Below are 24,346 nucleotides of genomic sequence, written 5' to 3' on the forward strand. Positions count from 1 at the left end.
ATGTTAAGCATAACAAATTTCTAAACCTTAGGCTTGACTTTTGCCAAAAATTAGTTACTTCCATCTATGTAGGTATCTTCAGTGGCAAAACTGCAGTCCTCTTCGTGACAACTTTGCACAGTTGATCACACTTTGATATTAAGTGATTCATGGTTCTGCCATGATTCTGAAATTAACGGGGAAATGGTATATACCCCGTTCTATAGGGGAGAGGTTATCCTTTGACTAAACGCGCTAGGCAAATCAGTGATTTCTTGAATCCTGTTGCAGTATTTTGTCTGTCAGACTGTGCTATTAGGCTAAAGTTCTTGACAGTCATAAATTTGAAAACATTCATTTTTAGGAAATGTATAACGCAGCTGAGTAACACTCTCAATCTCTAAACAATTTTCGGTGTTATTATTTCATAGTCTCTGAGTAAAGATGGGCTCATTATCCCAAGTGGAGTTCAGGAGCAGCTTTTGCTGCTCTCCATTCTGATCCACGTACTCCTTATCTGCATGCCTGGCTTGCAAAATGTCTGAGTATAGTAGCCCTAATCTGAGCTCTGGTGGTTACAGCGTAGCTATACATCAAGCACAAAGAAATACTGCATTGGTCGATGAGTAAATCTGTGAAAACAGAGCAGGTTCTCTCCTAGCTTTCAAGTGTCATCAGCTATGGAAAAATATGGACTATAGAAAAATGACAATTTACTAATCCCTCTTATTTTACTGTCCTGACTTCCTGCCAAACAAATGTCTCAGCTGTATAATATGAGGTAAATGTACTAATTTGCTGCATTTAACATCATAAGACATTGACACAAGTACTGCATCCTTTCTTTGTAAATTATTAGCTTCATAATTCAGTCAAGAACAAGTTGTCAGCATTATAATATTCACATTAACATTGTGTACGGTATCTAGTGGGAAAAATGTCTCCTAATGGCATTTAATGTCTAAAATTCTGCCAGGTTTTTGCTTTTTCATTTAATCATCTTTCCTGGCCTTTTTAAAGGATTGCTCATTCGTGGAGTTTTAAGTGTGCATGTCTCTGTTTTGCTTTTGAGTGAGGGTTTGCCGACAGTAGTCTGGCTGTTCTCAAATCCAGAGCACCGGCAGGGAGGGATTCCATTTTGCCTTGTCTGTGTGGTGCCACCTCTGGCATGGGCAGATGGGAGCTGGGAGCTGCCCATCAGGGTTGGCCTGTTGTCTCAGATACATGCTGGTGCATGCCAGTGCCGGCCCAAGTGGGAAGAATGGGCAGGCCACCATGGTTACCTCCATCCCAGCACTGGATGTAGATACTGATTCATCCTGAGGTTGCATCTTTGTGACCACACTGATTTGCATTTATTTACTAATTATAGACAGGGCTGAAAACATTCCTGTTAGAAAGATTTCCCAGCACTTCCTTTTCTGAGATCCGGCGTTCAGTTTCTTAATGCTTTGCCACTTGTCAGGCAATTAGGATTGAAATTCTCAAGGTCTGGCATCTTCTGCAGATGAAATTATTTTGAAAGTTTCAGACAAAATATTCCTTATTTCTGAAGAGGAATTGTGAGAAAAAGATAGCCTGTTTAATTTGGAATTTAAAACAAAAATAATTGGTGACCAGTTCTCTGAGAAGTCCCATCCTTCCTGTTTTGAAACTGATACTTAACATTTGACAGGCAAAAATCGAGTTCCTGTTTTAAAGAAATAAAAGCGGGAAAGATACAGCCTCCCTGCATCTTACTTTTTGAATTCTGTTTCTTTTGTCAGTTGTATATTTTTTTGGCCAGTGATAGGGTATCACAACTATAAAGTACATTTCCATTCCTGAATGACATTGGAGACGTACTTTTGCAAACAAGAAAACTCTTTCCAGATGTCGACTTTTGGCTAACCATACATCTGAAAACCAGAATATATTTTATAAATTATAGTTGCATGGACCACCGCTTTGTTCTCTGTAGTACCCCACTGAAACTCTTTGAATAGTTTGATGTTTTATTTATTCTCCATTGGCCAAGAAAGAAGTCATTAAAAGGGAGCGAAGCATGAGGGCAGTCAAGGCAGAAAATACTGAAATGGCTGTACAGGACTTCAAAACGTGAGAAGCATTACCAATCACAGTAACAGGGAGTTCTAAAAATGGGTAAAAGGTAAAAAAGTCTCATTGAAATTACTGTCAAATATATGAAGAGAGTATATTGTGGATGGTATTGTTTTATCAGAATAACTTCAGGTAAATTGCAAAACAAAGTTCCAAAATTTCATTAACCACGCAAATTCCAGTCAGGGAAGGTTGTTTTTTTCCTCTGTTATCACCTGCAAAGGAATTTCCATTTCTGATAATAGGTCTACTTACGTGATCTTTTCTGCTTAACTTTGATAAGAGTCATTCAGCTGAGTACAGTCCAGCCAAAGCTATGTGCTCAGCCTTATCACAAGAGATCCTTTTCTGTCAGCTCCTATAGAATTGCGTTTTTCATCATTCTCAAAGCTGCAACAACTATGGAAGCTATAATTTCTTTTTTATCTTGGAATATAATTTGTACAACAGCTGTTAGTTTAATGACAGGGCTATTTAGCTGGTAAAATTACCTATTGGAGAAATAACTTATGTTATCCTTTTGCAATAATTTTAATTTATTTCTAACTACCAGTCATTTTCTTGGTGAATGGAAGGCAGCCAAGGTCATCTTGTGTTTCATTCTGCCCATAAATCATTAGTTTGCAACTGTCTCCTGGTTTTTATTGTTACCAACAATGGCTAAACTAATGGAAATAAACATTGGATTGTATCCCAGTGGCAGATGAGTTTTAGGGCAGGGCATTCTGTACAGACAGCACTAATAGAATTGAGCAAAGTTATTGCTCCCGCATTAGACACAAGTAAGCTTCTGGCTAAAATGTTCATTGATCTCTCTGAAACTATGTCAATCATACTCTGTTGCTAGACCATTAAAGAGAAGTACTATATGATTCACGGCTAAGTCCCCTTTTGAGTCTCATATGCATGTTGTAAAATATCCCATAGGATGGGTGGCATGTTTTATAAAACCAGGCATGTAAACTGAGATGTTATCTAGAGCTCTGGGTATGTCTCTCTCATTTTACCTGCTTATAAATACTCACGTAATGCGTTCTTTGAGTGAGGAAGTGCACAGGTGTGCCCTATAGTTCTTTCTGGTTTGTTTCCTGCCAAAATGTTGCGAAGTTTGTGCTACAAGAGGACATGTAACAAATTTTGAAAACACTAAATACATTCACAGTTACCATCAATAACTTTCTCTTCATGCCTGACACTCTAGTTACTCATTCTTATGAGAGACAGTCTCTATCTCCCTTTCTCTTGCTAATAAGTGTATTTTCGCATTAGTCATGTGTGGCTAATTATCACATTAGCACCTTTATTGCTGTCTTCAACTCCCTCAGGAGAGGGTGTAGCCAGGCTCTTCTCGGAGGTGCACAGTGACAGTACACGAGTGTAGAATGTGCAGAATTCCTTTTAAATATAAGAACAAGGGTTTTCACTGGGAGAATGGTCAGGCACTGGAGCAGATTGCCAGGGAGGTTGTGGTACATGCAACCTTGGAGATGTTCAAAACTTGACAGGCTTTTAGGAACCTGAGCTAAATGGACTTGCTTTAAGCAGGGTGTTGGACTAGATGACCTTCACAGGTCCATTTCAGCCTGGATTATGCTGTGATTCTATGAAGTTTTCAAATATATTTTTTCCATTGCAAAGTGTTAGGAACTTTTTGATAAAGGAACCCACCAGAAGCTACCAAAGTATATGTAATTAAAGATAATGAGTAACATAGATGTCCTGGTAGCAGTCTCAAGTGGACCAGTGCTCAGTTTGTAATTATCATGAGTTGGGAGATGGTTTACCTTAGTCTCCCTGATCGCAACAAGTTACCTTCCACACAACAGCATTATTTGCCCACTGGCTCTCTGTGGGATTTACAAGGTTCTTAACACAGAGCTGATGAGTAAGTCTAAGTTTAAACAAATCAAAACGTGTGTAAGTTTGTATGCTTTTTTTTTCTTTTTTTTTTTTTTCCTCACGATATGCATAATATGCATCCTTCCTTGCAGGCTGAAGGAAGGGTGGTCCACCTGAAAATATGAAACATGGTTTCTCCGTACAGCTCTCCTGCAGTACTCTGCATTAGAGAGGGCCAGGCCTACATTCAGGTAGCTACATCAGCTCCTACTGCAAATGAAAATTTCGTGTTTAACTTGGCCCGGAATTTTTCCTTAAAAAGACTGTTATATTTTATACCTTTTAATGATTTATTTAACCTGCCCTGGGCTGCATGACATGCAGTCAGAGCAATCTCATTAGCTCTTTTACACATTAGAACTGCCCGAGGTCAGTGTTCAATATAATGTTCAATAGATCTAAGCACCTACAACATAATTTGCTCATGCAGTCTCTCATTGAATTACGCCCGTAAGGAACACCTTCTTCTCTTAGACTTAACCTTTGTTTTTAGTGGGTTGCTTTTAGTGGCTAAAACTGTATTCCAGCTTCTACGATATCTTGGGATCATTTTTAAGTAATAATTGGAAACAATTAATATTGAACTGATCTCCTGGGTAGATGCGTGCCTTTTGTGAGCAAGAATCTTTGTTTCTTGTTTAACTTTTCCTGGATGCTTTACTGAATGTCCTTTCATTTTCTTAAACCAATCCTTTAGATAAATGGTGATTTTTCCATCCCACCCAGTCTCTCTTTGAACATGCTAGAGACTGAAAGCATTTGGGTTTGCATTTGGAAGCAATATATTGGTTTGGGTTTTGGCTCTGTCTTATGCTCTGTGTCTGTAACAGGGTTACGGTTCTGCATCTCTGTGGAACGCGTTGTAAGGACCGCTTTGCATCAGTAACAGTGAATGTGGGAGTGAGGCAAACACCATTATTACAATGAGTACTCTCTTTTCTGTCAATAAAAAAATGACTTTGTTTTGATGACACAACAGTATTGAATTCTAGCTTTCCACTGTTTCAATGTCTACATAGACTCTGGGGCAAACATGAACGGGACCTGGAAGCTGACCATCTGAGGTAATGGAAAAGTGGAAGGGAGAGCCTGTGTTAACCAGCTGCAGCTGTATGATTTTGTAGGCAACATCAGTTTCTGCTGTTATCTTTCTGAACATCTCTATGTGCTATTATTCACCTTGCACATGATGTTGAAGTCCAGAGCACTGTGCTGCTTTACTGTGCCTAGGAGCTCAATCCTCATATCTGCTCTTGACAGTCTCGTGTTCAGTTCTGGATTTGAGACCAGCTGAACTAGCTCAGTGTTAAGAGCTGAAAAGAAGACAAGCATGTGGCTTGTGTTTGCAGCTAGCAATAAAAGAGGGTTCACATATCATTTAAGAAGTTGCAAGTCCTGCATAAACTTCTCATCCTCAGGCAGTGGATGAGGGAAGCGTTGCATAAGCCAAGACATCAGGTCTAGGTTTCAGTTTCTGCATGATTCCATGATTTGTGCCATCTTCCTAAGCAGGTGCTTCCTCTGGTGCTGCAAGGCACAAGCATTTCTGTCTTTCAAACATAAGATGGCAGCAAAGCCCCTTCTGTTTTTCACATTACCAGCGGTGCTAGCTCTTCACCTGAATAACTGCTGTAGTAATCCAGTTTCTCATGCTGTCTGTCTGGTTGAGATTCAACAAAGATAGTAATTTTCCCCATATAAATAGGAAATAAAGAATTGTTTGGACAAAGTGTAGATGTCCAGCATGGTGATCCCAGCAATATTTGCAGAATGCTGCTTGGTCCATCATGCCAGGCTGAGTAGCTCAGAGCTTGTTGGCAGAGATGAATTAAACAGTGAAATTTATGAACTCATCTATTAAAAACTAAAATTTCCTTGCCCAGTCACCATCCAAAGATAATCTGTGGATATTTGGGAACGCTTGCTTTATCGATTGGAACATGTAAGTGGGCATCTGAAAGTCTGATCTCTTCCCCCATTTTTGCCGTACGTTCAGCCGATCCTTGTAAATGCTTAAGCTGGTTAAATTGGGTGTGATGCAGAAATACAATTGTTGAGCTGAATTTTAGGTAGTTTTATCTATTTGTGTTATAGAATACCTGCCAATTTTTTTCTTTTCCATGAAAAAAGAAATCATAACCTGCCTCTAGGCCAGAATTAAGCATTTTAGTGGCAATATTTCTTCTTCTGACACACAGGAATGTTTTTGAAGGGTGAAATGTGAAATGTAGAAAAACAGTAATGATGCCTAATTCTGTGCCATTTAGTTTGAGCTAAGCAAGTAGATATAGTTAGCCAATAATTTTTTAAAAAAATTTCCCGATTTTTTTTTTTTTTTTTTTTTTTGCCTATCCTGAGTACAGTTCTTCATTTAAACCAAGGGAGTGTCTGAAAGGGTATCTTTCTCCCTTTAAAGGTGAAATGTAAGATATTTTGGGATTTCTTTTTCTTTCAAGTCAAGGATAAAACCTAAAATTCTCTGTGTTGTAAAGTTGAACTCCAGACAGTCCTTTCACGGCTGAATGACACATTCATGCTGGCACCTCTGGTATGGCACGGGTGCCTTAAGCCTCAGGAAGCTTAGGGCTGGTTGGGGAAAGAATTAGCACTCCCAGTTTGCTGCTACTTCCTAGCTGTTAGGTTAACACAAAAACCACCATCTGGGACCTTCCATGGAGGTTTCATTGCAGAAATCAAGGAGCAGGGCTGTTATTTTGACACCTGCTGATGCTACCTGACTCCTCTGACTCAGAGGACCTTTGGTTAAGAGCAGTGAGCATGTCATGCAGCCAGCTGTCTGCAGCTGCCAGACTTCTGTCCACTGATTTCAAGAGAGAGGAAAAGCTGTGTGTTTTCTTAGATCCCTGTATTAGGTGGTTTGAATGTGATCTGGAAAGTTTAAACTGCTCTTTTGCTCTCTAGATTTGATTCTTGCAGTGGGCCTTACAGTTATTGTAGTTCTTTCCCCTATGCTCTGGAAAGCAGATAGTCTCCAGATGTGGCAAATTGGAATCCCTTTTTCTTTCTTTTTTTTCTTTCTCAAATCTGCGGAAACTGTCTTGTTTTGCCTCCAGTCACTTACACAGCTTGGAGGAACTGCTGATGCTCTGCAGCATGCCTGGGGTTTGTGCTGTGTCTGATGTGGACCCTGGTGGAACAGACTGGGTCCTCTGACAGATTCCAAAATCTGACAGCAAAGTAATTTGAGTCAGCATCTGAGAAGCAAGACCCAGAAGCAGATTCATTTAGCCTACATGCTATTACACACCAGTTTTCAAGCATGGAGGTGCTAATTCCATCTCTGTTGTAAATGCGGAGTGACAGGTGCAGTGTGGCTCGACGTAGCATCATACTTTCTGATGGCTTTTGAGGCCTTGAACTATGGGAGGCCCAGCAATGCTAAATTTTAAATGCCTTAGCCTATTACTCGCCTCATTTGGTTTTCCCTCTCAGACTCTCTATAATTAGACATGGCTTGGTCACTGCTATACTACTGATCTTAAAAAGAATTTAAAAAAGAGAAACCCTCTGCCATGCAGCCCGGTAGCTGTGAAGGATGGCAGAAGGGAAGAACAGTGGGATCTTGTAGTGACTATTTAAGGGTTTAAAGGGTCTCTGCAGCCTCTCCAGAAAAATTATTTTCCTTCTTGCCTTATGGAAGACCTATGACTGTCAAACACAAGAGAAATATACTGTGTCCATCAATCAAATTGTACCCAGTAGCTTCTGTCTTTTTGTCAGTGTCCGCTTATAACATCAGTCACGAGGAAAATCCTGTCAAGGCTCGTATATTTGAAGGGAGTGGCCAGAAAAGTGGCAACCTTCCCCAGGGTTTTCTGCACACTGTTGAGGTTTCAAGTTGGAAGAGGACTATGGTGTCCCTCCCCCTTGCCCAGATAGTGGGGTGGACCATCCTGGGTATTGCTTAGAGAACCTCCTTCCACAGAAATACTCATTACAAAGTCTAGGGATTAGGGATGTTTGTCATGAACCTAAATCCCTGCATGCCTGTTGAGTGGCCTTCTATAAAGATTTCATATGATTTGGTAGTTTTATCTGTTAAAAATTGTCCAAAATCATATCTTCAGGATGCAGATATGTACAAAATTAAGACCAGCATGAGGCAGTCATTATTTTTAGATTATGTGAACAATGGTCTGGCTCACTTGGGCTCTGGGAGAGCATCACCAGCTTGGACTTGCATCCCAGCTCAGCTGCATTGTATTTACTGTCACCAGTTTGTAGTGGTTTAGTGATACAATGAGGAATAGGTCCCCAACTGTAGAATATAGACTTCTGGCCATGCTTATACATCAATGTGTGGTGGTGTGTTTTTTTTTTTTCTAGTTTGAAATCAGGCAGCTGAGGGCCCACCTTGCTCAGCAGGACTTGGATCTGGCTGCAGAGAGAGAGGCTGCACTGCAGGTCCCACATGTACTAAACAAACAGAGCAGCAACAGGTACAAGGTGGTAGCAACTGAAGATTCGGATGATGACACCACTGAGAACATTACTGAGCTGCGACCCCCACGAGGTGAGTGCTGCCTGCATGCTGCTTCCTGCTGGCACAGCTGGTCCCTTGCATGGAGTTACTGAACCCACTAAATACTTTCACTCTGCCAGTGAATTGATTACTTTCCCTGGAGACTGCATTTTCCCATTTTTGCAAAGAGGCTGTGTCTGCTTCGAAGTGGCAGGAGCTGTTGTGTTTTTGATCAGATTATGAACAGAGCCAATAAAATGACTTGGGCAGAAAATGACTATGATGTACCTTCCCAGCGTCCTCATGATTATATCCATCAAACACTAAAGAAGCAGCAGCCAAATCAGAATTGGCAAAACGATTATCACTCAGAGGTAAAAGCAGGGAAATTGAGAACAACGTTGAAAACCAGTTTTGGTCTGTGGCTGCTTGCATTTCTGTGGTTTAGAGAGGACCCATCCATCAGCTATGAATCTTGCCTTGCCTAGAGGCTATGTTCTCACCAGGTTGCTTAAAGCTGGCAGTGCCGGACAGCCCAGCTGTGCTTGGACAGAGTGGCTCTGGTGCCAGACAAGGAGTGATGCACTGTGTAGGCAGCTCCTTCTTGGGTGTCTGAGTGCCACTTGACTATGGTGAAGAGCAGTGTATTGTCTGTGATCTACCTTTTGGTCAGGTGTGTGGTTCAGGGGAATATCAACAGTAACATTTACTTCGATCCATTTTTTGTCGCACAAGTGCTAGACCAGAAGTATTTTTGGAAATGACATAGCTCTCTTTCCTGTGATCCCCCAACCCTTCCAATGGAGTGCAGAATGTGTCCTGGTACTCAGTAACATCTAATGTAATATTCCAGAGGAGACAACACTTTCTGCCTCAGCAATACGGTAGTTTTCTTTAGACATCTTAGCTTGATTATTGTAGTAGATGAGCAGTGTGCGAATATATCTGGATTAGAGATTTGCATACATACTTTGGTCAAACTCCTTAGAATTCAAGTAACAGAAGTACTTTAATAAAAAGGTTTAAGAGAAAAAGCTCACCAGACACTTTCAAATTATAATCCTTTCCATTCTCTACATGGTAATGAAAGCATGTAGAAATTGTTTTTGTTTTTTCCTTTTCATAATATCTAAGCGCTAACCACAATTCAGCCATTAATTATTTCTAATTTGAAATTGTATTTAAAAGCAGGCAGTTGAGCAGACTGCCCCCTAAAATACATTTCCTCCTTTTTTGTAGGATTTCAGAGGTTTCCCCAGTGGATATATTATAATTTATGCATGTGTTCCTTGAGGGTTACATTTGGAACTGGAGAGTGTTGTGCACATTATAAGGAGGTTTGCTGAAATTTTAGTGCTGTGGAGATTCATCTAAAAATTCTTCTGTCCAAGGTATTCATTCCATCATCCAAGTTAACACAAATACTCATTATTTGTTTTTCCCTGTAAAATGGTGGCCACACTACTCTAACAAAGTTAGACACACAATCCTCATGATTGATTTCTACATTCAGTTAGGTTACGTGATTAGAGATTCATGCTTTTCACTGAAAAAAGACGTTCAGCAAATAAGAAAACAGGCATTACTTTACATATCAGGTAAGATGCAGTTATGTTATATTTAAACATTCATACTGAGTATACAGAATTAATTTCTGATTCCAAGAAGTCATCAAAGAATACAGGAGGATATATTTTTTTGTGCATTGTATCACATATTACATACAAAGCCTTTGTAGATGCATTATTTTTAGTGCTTGTCCTTAGAAGCTAAATTTGGGTAAGTCCATTTGAACAATTGTCCTTTACATTGAATGAGGCAGGAGATGGACACCAAAAAAAATTCCTTTGATCTTACAGCAAGGGACACCCATCTGTGACAGTCTGCCATCATGGTCGACTACCGACAAGGGGACCACGTTAAGATTGCATGGGAAATCAGCAATAACATTCAGTGCTTTAGTTCACAATCCAGGTAACAGTCAATTGAGGCAGAGGATTTTGCATGTAATTTCCTGGATTATTTTGCAAAGGAAAGAAGTAGTAAGCTACCAAGGCTTTGAATCCTCACTACTAATGCTGGCTTAGAGATTGCTTCTGTGTAAGCTACAGGATTTTAAAACCTCAACTAACTTGAGATAGCCCTTCCCTTCCCCCTTGGGGAAGAAAGATCGTGGGCCAGCCCTGCCTGGTTCTTCTCCCTCCCCACCTTAACTGGGTTTTCCTTCTTCAGCTTTCCCAGCACCAACTTGCACTCCCAGTAATATGCTGCAGTTCCTGCAGCAGCTTTCACTATTATCACTTTGGCATGCTGCCCACATTTTCTTCACCTGCACCATGGCCATTCTGACAATACATGTATCGGCAAAACCTGAATGTGGTATGTCGGATGGAAGAAGAGCATGTCTTCAGCTGAAGGTGCCTCCATTTGCACAGTGTGGAAGGTATACGTATGGTTGGTGTAGCATCTGCCCACTGGCTCAGGCACATGAAATACTCCTGAGACCTGGCTCTGCAGAGCACAGACAATTAATACCTGTGGGTCATTTCTGTATCCTCCCGCTTCTCGCGTACTGTGGTTACACTGGCTGTGCTATCTTCAGGGCTTTCTACGTGACTTGCTCTGTCTGGAACTGTAAACCACCAGCATTTTAAATCCTGACTTTTTGATCAAGAGCTATGTTTTGCAAGTTACCCTCTGTGTCAGACCACATTAGGAATTGTTTCACATCCATTTTCTCTAAATTGTGTTTTTCCTCCTTAAAGATTCCAGCATGATGGCTGCAGTTAATCATTCTGTGTGCCACATGGCGTTTGTGAGCTTTGAAAACTATCTGCAGTTGCCTATTACACTGACTAGATGGAGAAGAAATAAGGGACCAGGTTGCTAATACTGTTAAAAGAAAAGCTACAGTTCAGAGCCACAATTCAGCTGTTAGGCAAAACAGGCTCTGATGTGCTGTTCTCTTATGCTCTGGCAGAACATTAGCCATTAGAACATATAACACCTGAGGGTAGGGTATGACATGGAATGCATGTGTTTGTGCCAAACTTAACTTCGTTAGCCTTCAAAAAAATCACCGTCTTTGGAGACCCCTGAATTCTGCCAAACCAGCAAGCTTGAGTTGGCTGGGGAACATACTGCATGAGAAAACGGGATATTCCATCTCAAGCTAATCTTATTTCCCCCATCTATATTGAACAATGGAAGCATTCAGAGCAGAATACTTTACCACGAAGGGGTTATGGAATAAGAAAGCATTCAGACTCATTTCCCTACCTGGGAGTTTTATAGGATAGTGCATAAGTTAAAGCTCCTCAGGGGCAGCTGTAGCTTGTACTCCAGTATTTACACTGGATTTTGTGCAGCCATTTACTACAGTGTTCAGGAAAGTCAGTCAGGTAACCCCAGCATTACATGGTGCATGCAGCACCTCGGGGAATTTGTGTAGAGGCGCAGTGATGCCCGCACTAGGAGGGCGCTGTATGTGCTGGCTGGTTGGTAGCTTTCAGTATGTGTTTTCACCCAGCTTTCCTTTCTGCAGCCCTCTCTCTCTTTTTATCTGAAGTGCCTTAATTGCTGGTAGGAGAGGCAAGACCTCTAGTCAGATGGTCAACAGGCTCTGAAAGTGTCCCATAACTCCCCAGCTAATATTTCATGCTTCTTCTTGAAGGACCGCTTCTTGAGGCAATACAGCTGTCAGCTGTTTGTGGCCTGGTCAGTCCTGTGCTAATTATCTGAGTCATGAGCTGGTGGCTGCCTCGCACGCTTCTGTCTCCCCAGAGGAGTTCACCAAGAGACCTCTTAACATAGTAGGAATAACTCTGTGGAAAATGTATGGATATATGGTATTTTCTAATTAATTTGGCTAAGAAGCAGGAAATTTTTCACCTTTACCTTGCTTTGAATGGAGATTTTATTTGTCTTGCCAAAAAATTGATCTCTGGAGTGGACAAACAGGAAGGCTAAAACACAGGCTTCAGCGTGCAAGTCAAAGAGTGCTATTATCAGCACCAGGAAAGATGATGGACTCAAGAGAAGGGCAGGACTCCAGGAGCTATAAACCTGGGGCAAAGCTGTGACATTAGGTGCACTGTGACCACTTGACTTAGCTTCTCTGCCTCCGTTTGTAAAGAGCTTAGGGTGAAAGCTGTTGCATGTGAATGCACAGCAGCATCGCTAATGATTTTCAGGACCGTTGTGGTCAGCCTTTCTCTAAGAGCAAGGGAAATATCCTAAGTGCTGTCATCCCCTTTCTTCTTCCCAGAGATGGTTACTGTTTGATATAATGGCAAATATTATCTTATCTGCTAATCTCTAAATTATAAAGGAGGTTTTTTTCTCTTGCTGAGTTCTTACTTTGTACAGTCTGTAACTGGTCATGGTCAGAATAACATCTAATGTTTTCTGCTCCTGCACAAATCATTTTTAGTGTTTGGTATACAAAGTTCCAGGCTTCAGGGAATGCCAGGTTCACAGTGCCCCATATAGCCATTAATACTTCCTTCCAAAATTTATTATTCTTTAATCTCTCCCATAATATATGAATTACAGTCCCTAGTGGAAATTCCTCATTTTCCTGCATATATCATTTCAGTTTTTGAAATTCTACGTTACTGCCATAATTTAAGATTAATATGCCACCCTTCTATTCCTTTGAGCAAGAACCCAATGCTAGCTCTGTTATTTTACATCACAGAAAGCTTATTTTAGCTATTCTGAGTCAAATTTCCATTTTTATGGGGTTAGCGGTAAGTTTTGCTTTGGGGGCTGACTGCAATTTATGATCATGCTTGGAGAAAAGTAAAGCTTGCTCTCCCCTTAGGTACCCACTGTTTTGTAAGTGAAGAATGTAGGATACAGGGAGGGGAACGTGAACAATTCTGGAGCTTCAGAGAGCTTCCCTTAAGATTATTCATAAGCTGTCTGAGAAGGCAAAGCAGGGCGCTGGAAAGGATTTTGTCAGTTGTTCCTTGCAAGGCAGTCTGAGCTGGTTGAACACTTTTAAACTCTAAGCCAGTTCCTTTGGTGATCATCTGTTAGTGCTCTAAGAGAGCCCTGTTACTGCAGAACAATAGATAAAAAATAGTTTATGGTTATTTTCAAATGTTGAAATGTATCTACTTTGAAGCCTGCTCCTGGAAATGGTTATATCGTAAGTGCACTCCACTTCCTGGTTAAACTCCATGTATCCCTGGAAGAGGGAGGATTTGGCGTCTCTGTAGGTGCCTCTTCCAGGCTTTGTGGTTCTCTGTGCACTGGTCATCCAGGCAGGAATCAAAGGAATTAAACCTTAAGCAACACTTACATAAATGTGTGTGTAGTTAGTAAAGTTGGGCTCTTGCATTTCATATTCGCCAAACGGGTGGGGTAGAAACTTTTCACTTCCAGAAGTGGTGAGCGTACAGTCACGCGTGTGAGGTTGAAGTTGTCTCCCATCATTAATGTGCAGAGGTGTGAAGACATTGCTGACAGGTAAAGGAACACAGAACTGGAACGTTTTCCACCGACCAAGCATGCAGCCCCTTTCATAATAACCCCTTTCACAAACAGATCGTGCTCCGTGTGACAGCAGTGATGTATTTTGCCCTCTGTTGCCATTCTAACACTGTTCCAGCATCTCACTTTTCTAAATTATTAGAAATATTTTCCTAATTCCCAGTCTACATTTATTCATTGCCAGTTTATAACAATTTGTTCTTGAATCCTTTTGCTGAAGTAATTATTTTCTTTCCCTGATGTTTACCCAGCAAATCATTGTTTTGTTGGTAGCCATGTTCTTTCTCAATCTTTGTTTTTCTAGACTCAACAAATGTGGCTCTTTTGCAGAGACAGACCCAAGTTCCTCTGTGTTTGCTTCAGGCTGACTGTAGCAAGCCAATTCCGATGTGGATCTGCTGATCCATATTCATACAGAACAAGGTTGGAAAGAGCGTTGCGAGGTCCCCCAGGCCATCCTCTCCCCGAAGCCACCAGCCATGCTGACGCACAGATGTCTTGCGTCTCAGCCATGCTCAGCTCAGCAGACAGTGCTCTTGCAGCATCATCTGCTAAAGCAAGGGCCAAAGCCACCCAATTTGTTGTCAGTTAAGGATTTTGGTTTCCTGTCCCAGTTTTTCTGTCCCAGCAGTATCTGCTGATAAGGGAACCTGTTCCATCTCAGGTTGATTTCTTGCTTAGAACCAGGCTGAATCTGATGCTCTGTTCTCTGTGCAAGCCAACTTTGACAGTTCCTTTCAAGGTGGATTATTCACGTGCTCAGGCATCCATCCAACCTCTGCAGGGACTGGATATCCGTGTGAATGAACAGTCGTGTGAGTACTGCAGCTTGCACTAATGTGGCAATCTGCCTTCCTTCAACAAGCTGGGGAAGTCTCCTGGAAAGCGCCAGCTGGCTGCTCATGTTTCCTCTTGGCACAAACTTTCCATGTTGCTGGAGGGAAAGGGAGAGGGACCTTCTAGGGCCAGCAAAGCAAAGGGGAAAAAGCTCTGCTCAGGGCATCTAGCAGAAGACCAGAAAGGTGAACTGGACAGTAGAGCACAGGCTAGGGAGCATGCATATGCCTTCATAAATGAATTTACAAGTGAGCAGTGAGCCTCACTTGGACTGGTGAGGAGAAGGGGAGGTTAGGTCTGGCTGAGAATGGTGATGGTGAAGTTCAGGCAGCCAAGGTCAGACAGATCTGGAATGCCAGAGACTGCATGGCAGTCTGCGGGGTAAAACTCCCCGGGAAGGTTACAGCTTCATTGGGGGATATTCCCCCTGGATTGCCAGACTGCTCTCAGAAACACCTATACATGTACATCCTGTCTTCCTTTCTTACTGCACTACAGTGTCACACTAAAGCTATATGCTTTTCGGGCAAAGTCAGGTTGTGGCACTGTTATTGGCTAGTGTCAGAGCAGCGTAGCTGTCATCACTCTTCTTATTTCTAGAAGTGTTTGGGGGACAATAACTTGATCTTGTAACTTGTGCCTTGAAAAACCTCCCTGTTCAGAGTGTGTCTTAGTGGTTCTTATTGCAAAGTGTATTTTATGCTACTTTTCTTTCCCGAATGCTTCTAAGTGGCACTTTAAGGAGAAGACACTGTCAGATAGAAGTGATGGAGATGAAAGATCTGCCTCTTTAGAAACCTCCTAGTAAAGATTGCTTTCTGGGTAAGACATTACTCTACTCTGAGGCCTCACATCCTCAGTGGGAGGCTACACAGCAGAAAAAATAACCTTCCAGTTCAGAAAATTCAGCTTGGAGAGACAGAAAGCAGTACAATCAATGGCAATAAAAATACTTTAGTAATGAAATATTTCAAAAGAAATCCCTTTTTTAAGACCTCTAATCTGAAAGATGTGCAAATGGTATTTATTGTATGCAGGGGGGTTGCAGACTCATTCACTAAATTCATTAACGAAACAATTAAAGGTCACTATTGAGGGACTGTAGAACTAAAAGAGAGATCTGCCTTAGGTGGAATGTCATTTATGTGTTTCACCAAATTTATTAGGTTTTTATAGGGCCAGGAGAGAGAGATTACAGTGTTGTCTCTTGGGTCAGATGAGATTATATGGGACTGTACTCTAAATAGTTTATTACTCCCTGAACTATTTTAGCGTGTATTCTGAGTCTTGCAGGAAAAGAACAGGCAGATAATTTGGAAACCTTCATCAGACAAAATCCAGTAGCTGTCAGAAAGATCCTGACAAAGAACCGCATGTTTTTTCAATAACAGAGATTTGGGTAGCAGGCTGAGAGATGGGGCTTATTTCCCCTTCTTGATTCGACTGTACCGCACTTAGAGCCTCGCAGAAGCGGCTGGTTATAGTGTCAGGGAAGGATATGTTGATTTGGGGTGAGATAGGTAGGAATCTGAGCAACCTTCCCACCCAGATGTTCCCTTCTGTCTCCTGACGAGCCCTGGTCCTGTTGGATACAGCCCTGCTTGCCTGTTTGTGGTCCCATATTACTCTCCTGCCTCACCTCTTCCAGTTACGTAGTTACTGTCTTCCACTAGTAGGTGAAGCACTTCCAGGTGTCTCATTTGGTCATGCAACATTCACACCCCACAGTACCAGAGCAAATAACGCTCATGGGCCACGGGGAACAGCCTGCTTCTTCTCATCCCTTCTCCTGCCCAGCAAAACCACCTCTCAGCTGAATTCCTCCCCGGTGCTGCTGCAGATCTTGCTGCTTCCCATCGCTCTCACTTTCCAGGGAAGATTGTAGAGCCATCCTTGTTCACCACAGGTTAGGATGGGTTTTCACATGGGGAAGAGCTGCCTCAGTCTTCCCATTCTACCTTCTCAACTCACAACTATTACTGGATCTTCATCACCAAATTTCCTGGGGGTAAACGCTTTTCGTTCCTCCTGCTGCATCCAGCAAGAGGATCCCCATCACCATCCGTAGAGTTACCTAAGGTTGCCATTTCCAGGGTAAATGTAGGAAATGATTTTTCTTTCTGCTTCCTGCCAGTTCCTTAGTTTCCTATAAATACCATTTGAGCATCGGGATTGCTGAAGACTTTTAAATGGAAAGTTTCTCTTCTGGAAAAGGTGGCGCAGGTAACATTGCTGTGTATTTGAAGACATGGGTTTATTTCTAGGAAAGGAGGAAAATTAAGTCTTCTGGATCCTGAAAAGGTGGCAGAAATAAGAAAAAAAAAGTTTTAAAAAAACAAGGAAGCTATGAAGAATGAAGTATTTCTTAAGACAACTCCCTTTTTGGAGCTGAAACTAAAATACACTCACTGACAGCAGAAAACACTATGTAGAATTTAAATAATATAAGCGATCTGTCCCTCTTGTAAAAGCTGGTCTCCCCTTCTGACCCACACGAGCTTCCTACATGCCACCAGCTGCAAATGCAGTTCTACTCCTGATCCCATTCGACTGCACATACTGAGCAGCGGGGACTTCATCTCCTTGTACATCACTGTACAGTAGCGTTCCGTAGCAGTGTGTGGTACTGTCCTTTATAGTTGTGTGTACGTTTTATATGCACAAATAGTTGCTTTTAGTTGTATTTGTGGCACTTTTAAAAAGTCCTTGCTTTCAACAGTGAAGAATACAATGAGAGATAACTGGAATTGTTTATAGCCTTTTATGCTCAAAGCAGCTGAGAGTCCCCTATGACTAAGATGAGTTTGTTAATTGTCAGTTTGCTTTACTGTAATGATTCAGAAACTTAATCTGTTGTTAAAATATTTATTCTGCTGTTGTTATTCCATTACTCTTTATTGTTTTTTATTTATAAGAACCTATTCAAGGTAAAAACATATATGTGCATTTTATATTTTACATACACATGTGTATATATTTATGGATATACATTTTATTTGTAGATAAACAGATAAGCAATGTAAATGTTAATAAGGCCATCACATAACAACATGAAAGCAGACAGCTCTCCCAGCCGTGTGTGCAAGTGGTCACACGCACGGCTGGGGCAATCAGTGATTTTCCTCACCGCTCAAAGGGACCCGAGTGGGTGCATGACAGGAATTCCTTCTCAGGTGTTTGACCTTTGCTGATATAAAGAGTATTCTATATCTCTGCTAAATTGGTTTGAAAGCAAATGATCGGTTTGAAAATAGCGCCCTGTTAGTTGACAGCCGTGGCCAGGGCAGTAAACGTATGCAATCCTAAAAAAGACTTGATTTGAGCCTTGCCATAAGATTTGAAAAGCATATGAGTAAATTTCCAAGTTGTTTTCTGTGTTGGATGCCAAGCATCTTGGCATTTGGGGCAGACTCCGGTGAGAGCCAAAGGAAAGGGGAGCACCCCAGTCCCCATTCATTGCACAGCGCGTGGCGTGTGCTTTTGCCAGGTGATGCGGAGGGACAAAACCCCCCCATGCCGAACGCGCCCTCCTCTGGGCCAAACTGCAGTTCTGCTTTCCTCCTTTCTCTGCTTAGAATTAGACTCCAAGTTAAACATGCCGAAATACAGATACGCAGGGATTTTCTGACTGTAGCTGAAGGCTCCATGCCTGAACAAGAACCTGTATCTGTACGGGCTGGCAGGTTTGGTGGCATTTAGAATATAAATTATGCACGATTGAAACGAAGTGTATTTTAGTAGCAGATAGCTGAAAAGCCTTGCAATGTACTCCTAATTCAGCGGCATTGCCTTGAGCTACTCTGAGGCTTCTTTTTTAAACTCAGACATTAGCACAAAGCACACCTCTGACTGCAGGCATTTAAAGATCAACAAGGGCCAAAAAAGCTTTTAAGATCCAATGAAACCAGGAAAACAGCCATGTTGCCTTTCAGTGTCAGGTTAGATTGCCTTCTTATGAGTGCAGCTATTTCAGGTACAGAGTGCTTAGTGGTTTGGGTCTTGTTGTGTGGAGAAAGTGTTCCCCAGAAAACATCTGTTTCTTTCACCTGCAAACCGCAGTGTGCTGTGAAAAGGCAGGACTGTAGCCACAGGGACCCAAGGGGACGAAGGAAATCTGGCTCAAAGGGATGAGCATGGTTTTCTGAAACATGGTATCAAAAAGAGCACTTAAAAGGAGAGAATGCTTTTAGAGCACACGATACACTGCAAATTGGGCAGGTCAGGTTGCTTGTAAGCTTGAAATTCTTCCTGGATTGCCGATAGTGTTTTCTTAGCAGCAATATTTGCCTTCTGCTCAGAACTGCAACAAGGGGGAGTTTATTTTCTCTTTCAGCGACTGGAAAAAGTTCTGCTTTTCCGTAAGATGACATGAAATCCCGTGTGATCTGCAGCATCTGAAATCTGTGTATGCAATATAGCTGCTGCTTTCCCTTCATGGCTTCCTTTGCCTCTTACCATCATTGAAGTTCAGGTGTAGCTCTCGTGGGTTCTACAAGGATAGTACTTGACTTGTGAAAATCTTTATAGTATATTTTAACCAACAGATAATGTAATGTTAATATTATGCTATATATTACATACGTATTTGTTATATACAACAAAATAACCCTCTATTCGTTCTGAACAAAAAAAAAACCCAGAAGGCATTATTTTAGAAGTAGGGATTTACTCATTAAAACTACCTGGATTTCCAGCCGCTGCAGAGCTGGCTTGTCCAGTTCTGGCTTTTGTTTGCCGCAGCAGCGCTTGTGCTGAGCTGGAGCGGCATCTCTGCTTGTTTTGGTAAACCCATGTGGCTTTTATTGGCCACGTCCTCCAAGGTAGAACAGAGGAAGTTCTCGCCATTCTTCTGGAAACGTGGTGGATGGCGTTTCCTCTTTTTTCAAGTCAACTGCGTTTCACGGGAACAAGTTAAGAACACTAAAGGGAAAGGGAGGGCGCAGAAACCTGGGGAAGCTGCTCAGGGGCAATGGTTATGTCATTGCCATTCAGCACGGCAACAGCGTAGGTCTCGGGAGGGGATTGCAAATGAAAATGAGGAGCCATGTTGGGCTGCGTGGAAAAAAAAAAAAAGATTGACATGAAATAGAAGTATCGCTTTAGGAGAAATAAAACCTGCCCTCCCAGTGCCCCTACCTGGAGAGCTCCAGGGCAGAGCAAGGGGCTGGCTGCAGCGGAGTAGAGAGTGAGGTGCTTGGGCTCTCCCGGGAATGCCGAGTCTCTCCCAGAGAGACGAACGTGAGCGAGGCAGCAGCGCCAGTCACAAGAGATACATGGTGCCTGCCCTGTGGGGAACTCGGTGCAACTGCCCGGCAGAGGTAGGTCCGTCTGCGCTGGTGCCCTCGGGTCAGCCTGGCAGGATAAGCTTTATCCCTGTGCCGTGTGCGGGAGGGGAGGGCTCTGCTGACCAGAAAAAGGGTAGCGTTACAACTTGTCTTCATGGGCAGTGAGGAGACGGGCCCGGGGAGCTGCTCAGCCCCGCGTCTGTCTCCGGAAGGATCACAGAGCACATTTTCTTTGGAACCCACAATGCCTTGTTCCCAGGCTGGCGCCACAAAGAACTGCAACAAATGATAAGCCCTGTTCTGGCTGCAGCCATGGGATGGATGGGGGGTGTAGTGTGTCGCCAAGTCACACCTGGTCTTCTGGCCTAAAAATACACACAAGGTGGTGCTCTGGGCGCACAGGGGAGAGGAGAGCACTTCACAGGGGGGAATTTCAACCATTTAATCAAATAAATGGTCTTCTAATGGCTGCTTTTTTGGTTTTTTCAGAGGATGACATGAATAATTACATCAGTCGATACTACAATGAGCCTAGCAGTGGTAAGTTTTGCTTGAAAAATATAAATGTGAACTGCATTTTTGCATTGCACTGTGTGCTGTAAACCAGGTGAGACTGAACAGTGGTGTAGCTCTGTCCTGGAAATGAGACCCACCGTGACATCTCTTGGTTTGCTCCCTGGAAGTTTGTACCAAAATAGTAATTCTCTAAAGGCCGAAGGGCCCCGAGTTTGCTCCTGCTGAAGGCACTCATAACAGTTGGGAGAACTGGGAGAGGTTAATTCCCCCTGGCTGGGCTGTCCGGTCTGCAGAGCGGCTCAAACGGACCTCGGAGCAACAGCGTGGACAAAGGAAACGAAAGGAAGTGGGGAGTTGGCTTAGCCCAGCGCCTCGCTGGGAACCTCTCTGGAAGGGTACGCAGGATGGTAAGAAACCTCAGCGGTGAGGTCAGGCTTCGGAGGGCTGTCCCCTGGCAGGATACGGAGGGCTCCGCTCCACCTGCCACCGGGGCTGGGCAGGACGCGGGGGGCTGCAGGGCCTGCGGGGGCTCCAGGTGGCTGGGCACAGGCTGGGCAACGTGGTGGTAAGCAAGGGGGGGCGCGGTGTACACACCTCCCCTTATGTAGATAAAATTTCATATGGATGTATAAAAAAAAGTGTGTATTTTTTGTAGGTGTAATGTATTATATGTGTATATCCCTTATATAAACGTATTAAAAGATGTGTGTCTGCATATACATGTACATATAATATATAGAGAGAAGATATGTATATATATGTGTGCAAGTATATTGTATTATATGCGTACATCCTATATATACATCCTTATACATAGTATGTATACACACAGTGAAATAGACATATATCTGTATGTCTGTGTATATACATATATATTATGTTATATATATTAAATGTGTGTGTGTATGTATATAAATTTATAATGCATTATAGATGTATGTCCCACATATATACACAGAAACCCAGGTACACATAGATATAGATAAAAAGACATAAGTAAAAATATATAAGTGAATGTACATATATATGTATAATGTGTCATATGGGGATCTCCAAACTTACATACATCCCCATATATATAGATATTAAATATATAAAGATATGTAAAGATACATGTGTCGCAGATGAAAATATCTGCCGGGGTTATGGTTTAGCAGCCGTTCAGAATTGATCAATGATGTCGAGCCGATGGAGAGGTTGGATTTTAGCAGCACTCAATCGTTAACGAGTTTAGGGGTTACAAAGTGAGTAAACAAAATAACTGAGCGGCGCCTTGGCTGGAGATCGGAAGCCGGGAAGGTTCTCACTGACCCGCTGCAGGGACCCCTGCTCTGCCGCTCCCCGCCTCGCCTTTCTGCCGCCTCACACCGGCACCCTCCGGCCCGGTCCCCCTGCCGGGCCAGCTGCTGTTCTGCCGCCCGGCTGGGAGGGAGGTGGCGCCGGGGAACCGAGTGGCCGGAAAGCGGGGCAGGGGTGGGGTTTGCACCACCATCATATGTCAGGGGTGGGTGTGTGAGAGGAGAGAGGGTCTCTGGATATATGTGTATGTATTGGAGACATGGAACGTGTAGCTGTGTACATGTAGAATGTATGGCTTATTTATATCCCCATCCATACATATGCACATGGAGAAGTATACATATATATATATATATAGATGTGTAACAGAAGAATAAATAAAAGTGTGTGTAAGTGTATGGTTGTAAGTACATATACGTGTAAGTATTATATATGTATATCCCTGTAGATACATCCCTACATGGGGATGTATATATGTGCTTATTGAGGAGATCTGTTTTTTCATATAGCTATATTAAAAAGATCTGTGTGTTTGACAGTGTGTATATACATACACATTTTGTATGTATTCTGTGTTATATAAAATATGAACATGTGTATATGTCTATATAGTTATAATGTCTTATTTATGTATAGCCCCATATATATCCCTATATATAACACGGATATATATTTATATATTAAGATATGTATATGTGTATGCACATGAATATATGTCTACATGTTTCATATATGTGAAAATCTATAAAGGTGTTTGTGCATGACTATGTATATACACTTTATATGTATTTTATATATAAAATATGACTGTGTGCATATGTAGATATAATGTATATACATGGGTATATATATTTATATATAAAGATCCGTCTGTATGCGTGTGTATACATATGCAAGTATATATAAAGGGGTGTGTGTATAACTGCATATACATAGATACGTTATTATATATAATAATGTATAATAAAAGGTGTGTGTCTGTATGACTGGATATACTCACAGATTTTATATGTATTCTATAGTATGTATAAAGTAGGTATGTGTGTGTATACATATAATGTATTGTATATGTCTATCCCTATATATACATGGGGGATATATAAATACATATTTATATATAAAGGTAATATAGATATATGTGTGAGACTGCATATACAGATTTTATATTTGTGTAATATATATAAAGTGTGCATGAATACATATGTTTTTAATATGTATTACATATAAAATAGCTATATCTGTGTGTGTGTACGATGTATAGGTATAATGTATTATAAGTCTATATCCTTATATATAAATTCTCCATATATACAGAGAGGAAAAAAATGTGTGTGAGAGTGTGTGTATATATTTTAAAATAGATAATTATATGTATTTTTTAAAGGGGGGTGTGTGACAGATACTATGTCTGTATATTTACATATATTTTTAATCTTTATTATGTATAATCTGTATTATGTATATAGTTTATATATAAACTGTTTGTTTGTGTGCATGTAGGTACATGGTATTTTATATATAGGTATATTCCTATACCTTCCCCTTTATATGTGTGTATAAAACTATTTAAGTGTGTGTATGCAGACAGATAAAGATGTGTATGTAGCTACACATTTTATATATGTATAAATATATGTAAAGAGATACACTCATATCTAATATATAAACTATACACATACAGGCTTATATACCCACCCACGTGTGTATCTATATACATATATGTATTATGTATTATATATAATGGACATAATATATATGTACATAATATATTATAAATGGGGATACTTAGAGCCATTTTCTCTATAAATATGGATAAATGTATATATAAAGATATGTGTGTATGTATACACACATAAATTACATATACGTTAAAAACACGTGCATACACTTACTTTTATTTGTGTGTATCCCTCTATATACAGCCCGTATAAAGATGTATGAACCTACACATAGGTGTATGTATGTTTAAAAAGACAGATGACAAGGAGGGGGAGGTGCAAGTGTCTGTGTATATACATATAATTGTGTGTGTGTGTTCATGTATAGGTACAATGTATTACATATCTGTATCTCTATATATACATTCCCTGTGTTTGTACACAGTGAGAAAAAATATTATGTATATATATATAAAGGTAAGTATATATATGCATGTGAGAGAGTGTATTTCATTTAAAGATAGATAATGATATGTATTTAAAGGGGTCTATGTATTATATAGTATCAAGTGGGGGGGGGTACATATGTATACTGTATAATATGGGGCTCCTAACAGACAACCTCCCCACCTATATAGATCAATCTATATTATAAATGTTACATGTATATAAAATGTGTGTGAGAGACTGTATAAACAGACATACTGTATAGAATATGTGCACACACAAATACAGATATAGCTATATGGTATTATTTATAGATCTATAGCCCTCTGGATTCATCCACATTA

At 41.2% G+C, this 24,346-nt stretch overlaps 1 protein-coding gene across 1 annotated transcript in view; it reads left to right on the plus strand.

The window, feature by feature from the left end:
- Positions 1-24,346, plus strand: part of TMEM266 (transmembrane protein 266) — a 61,175-nt gene that overhangs the window by 34,411 nt on the left and 2,418 nt on the right. The window contains exons 8-9 of the mRNA XM_074155460.1: positions 8,326-8,529; positions 20,574-20,622. Coding sequence (XP_074011561.1) covers positions 8,326-8,529; positions 20,574-20,622 — 253 coding nt within the window. The remainder of the gene's footprint in view (positions 1-8,325; positions 8,530-20,573; positions 20,623-24,346) is intronic.

The sequence above is a fragment of the Numenius arquata genome, chromosome 11, assembly GCF_964106895.1.
Source record: "Numenius arquata chromosome 11, bNumArq3.hap1.1, whole genome shotgun sequence".
Classification (NCBI taxonomy): Eukaryota; Metazoa; Chordata; class Aves; order Charadriiformes; family Scolopacidae; genus Numenius; species Numenius arquata.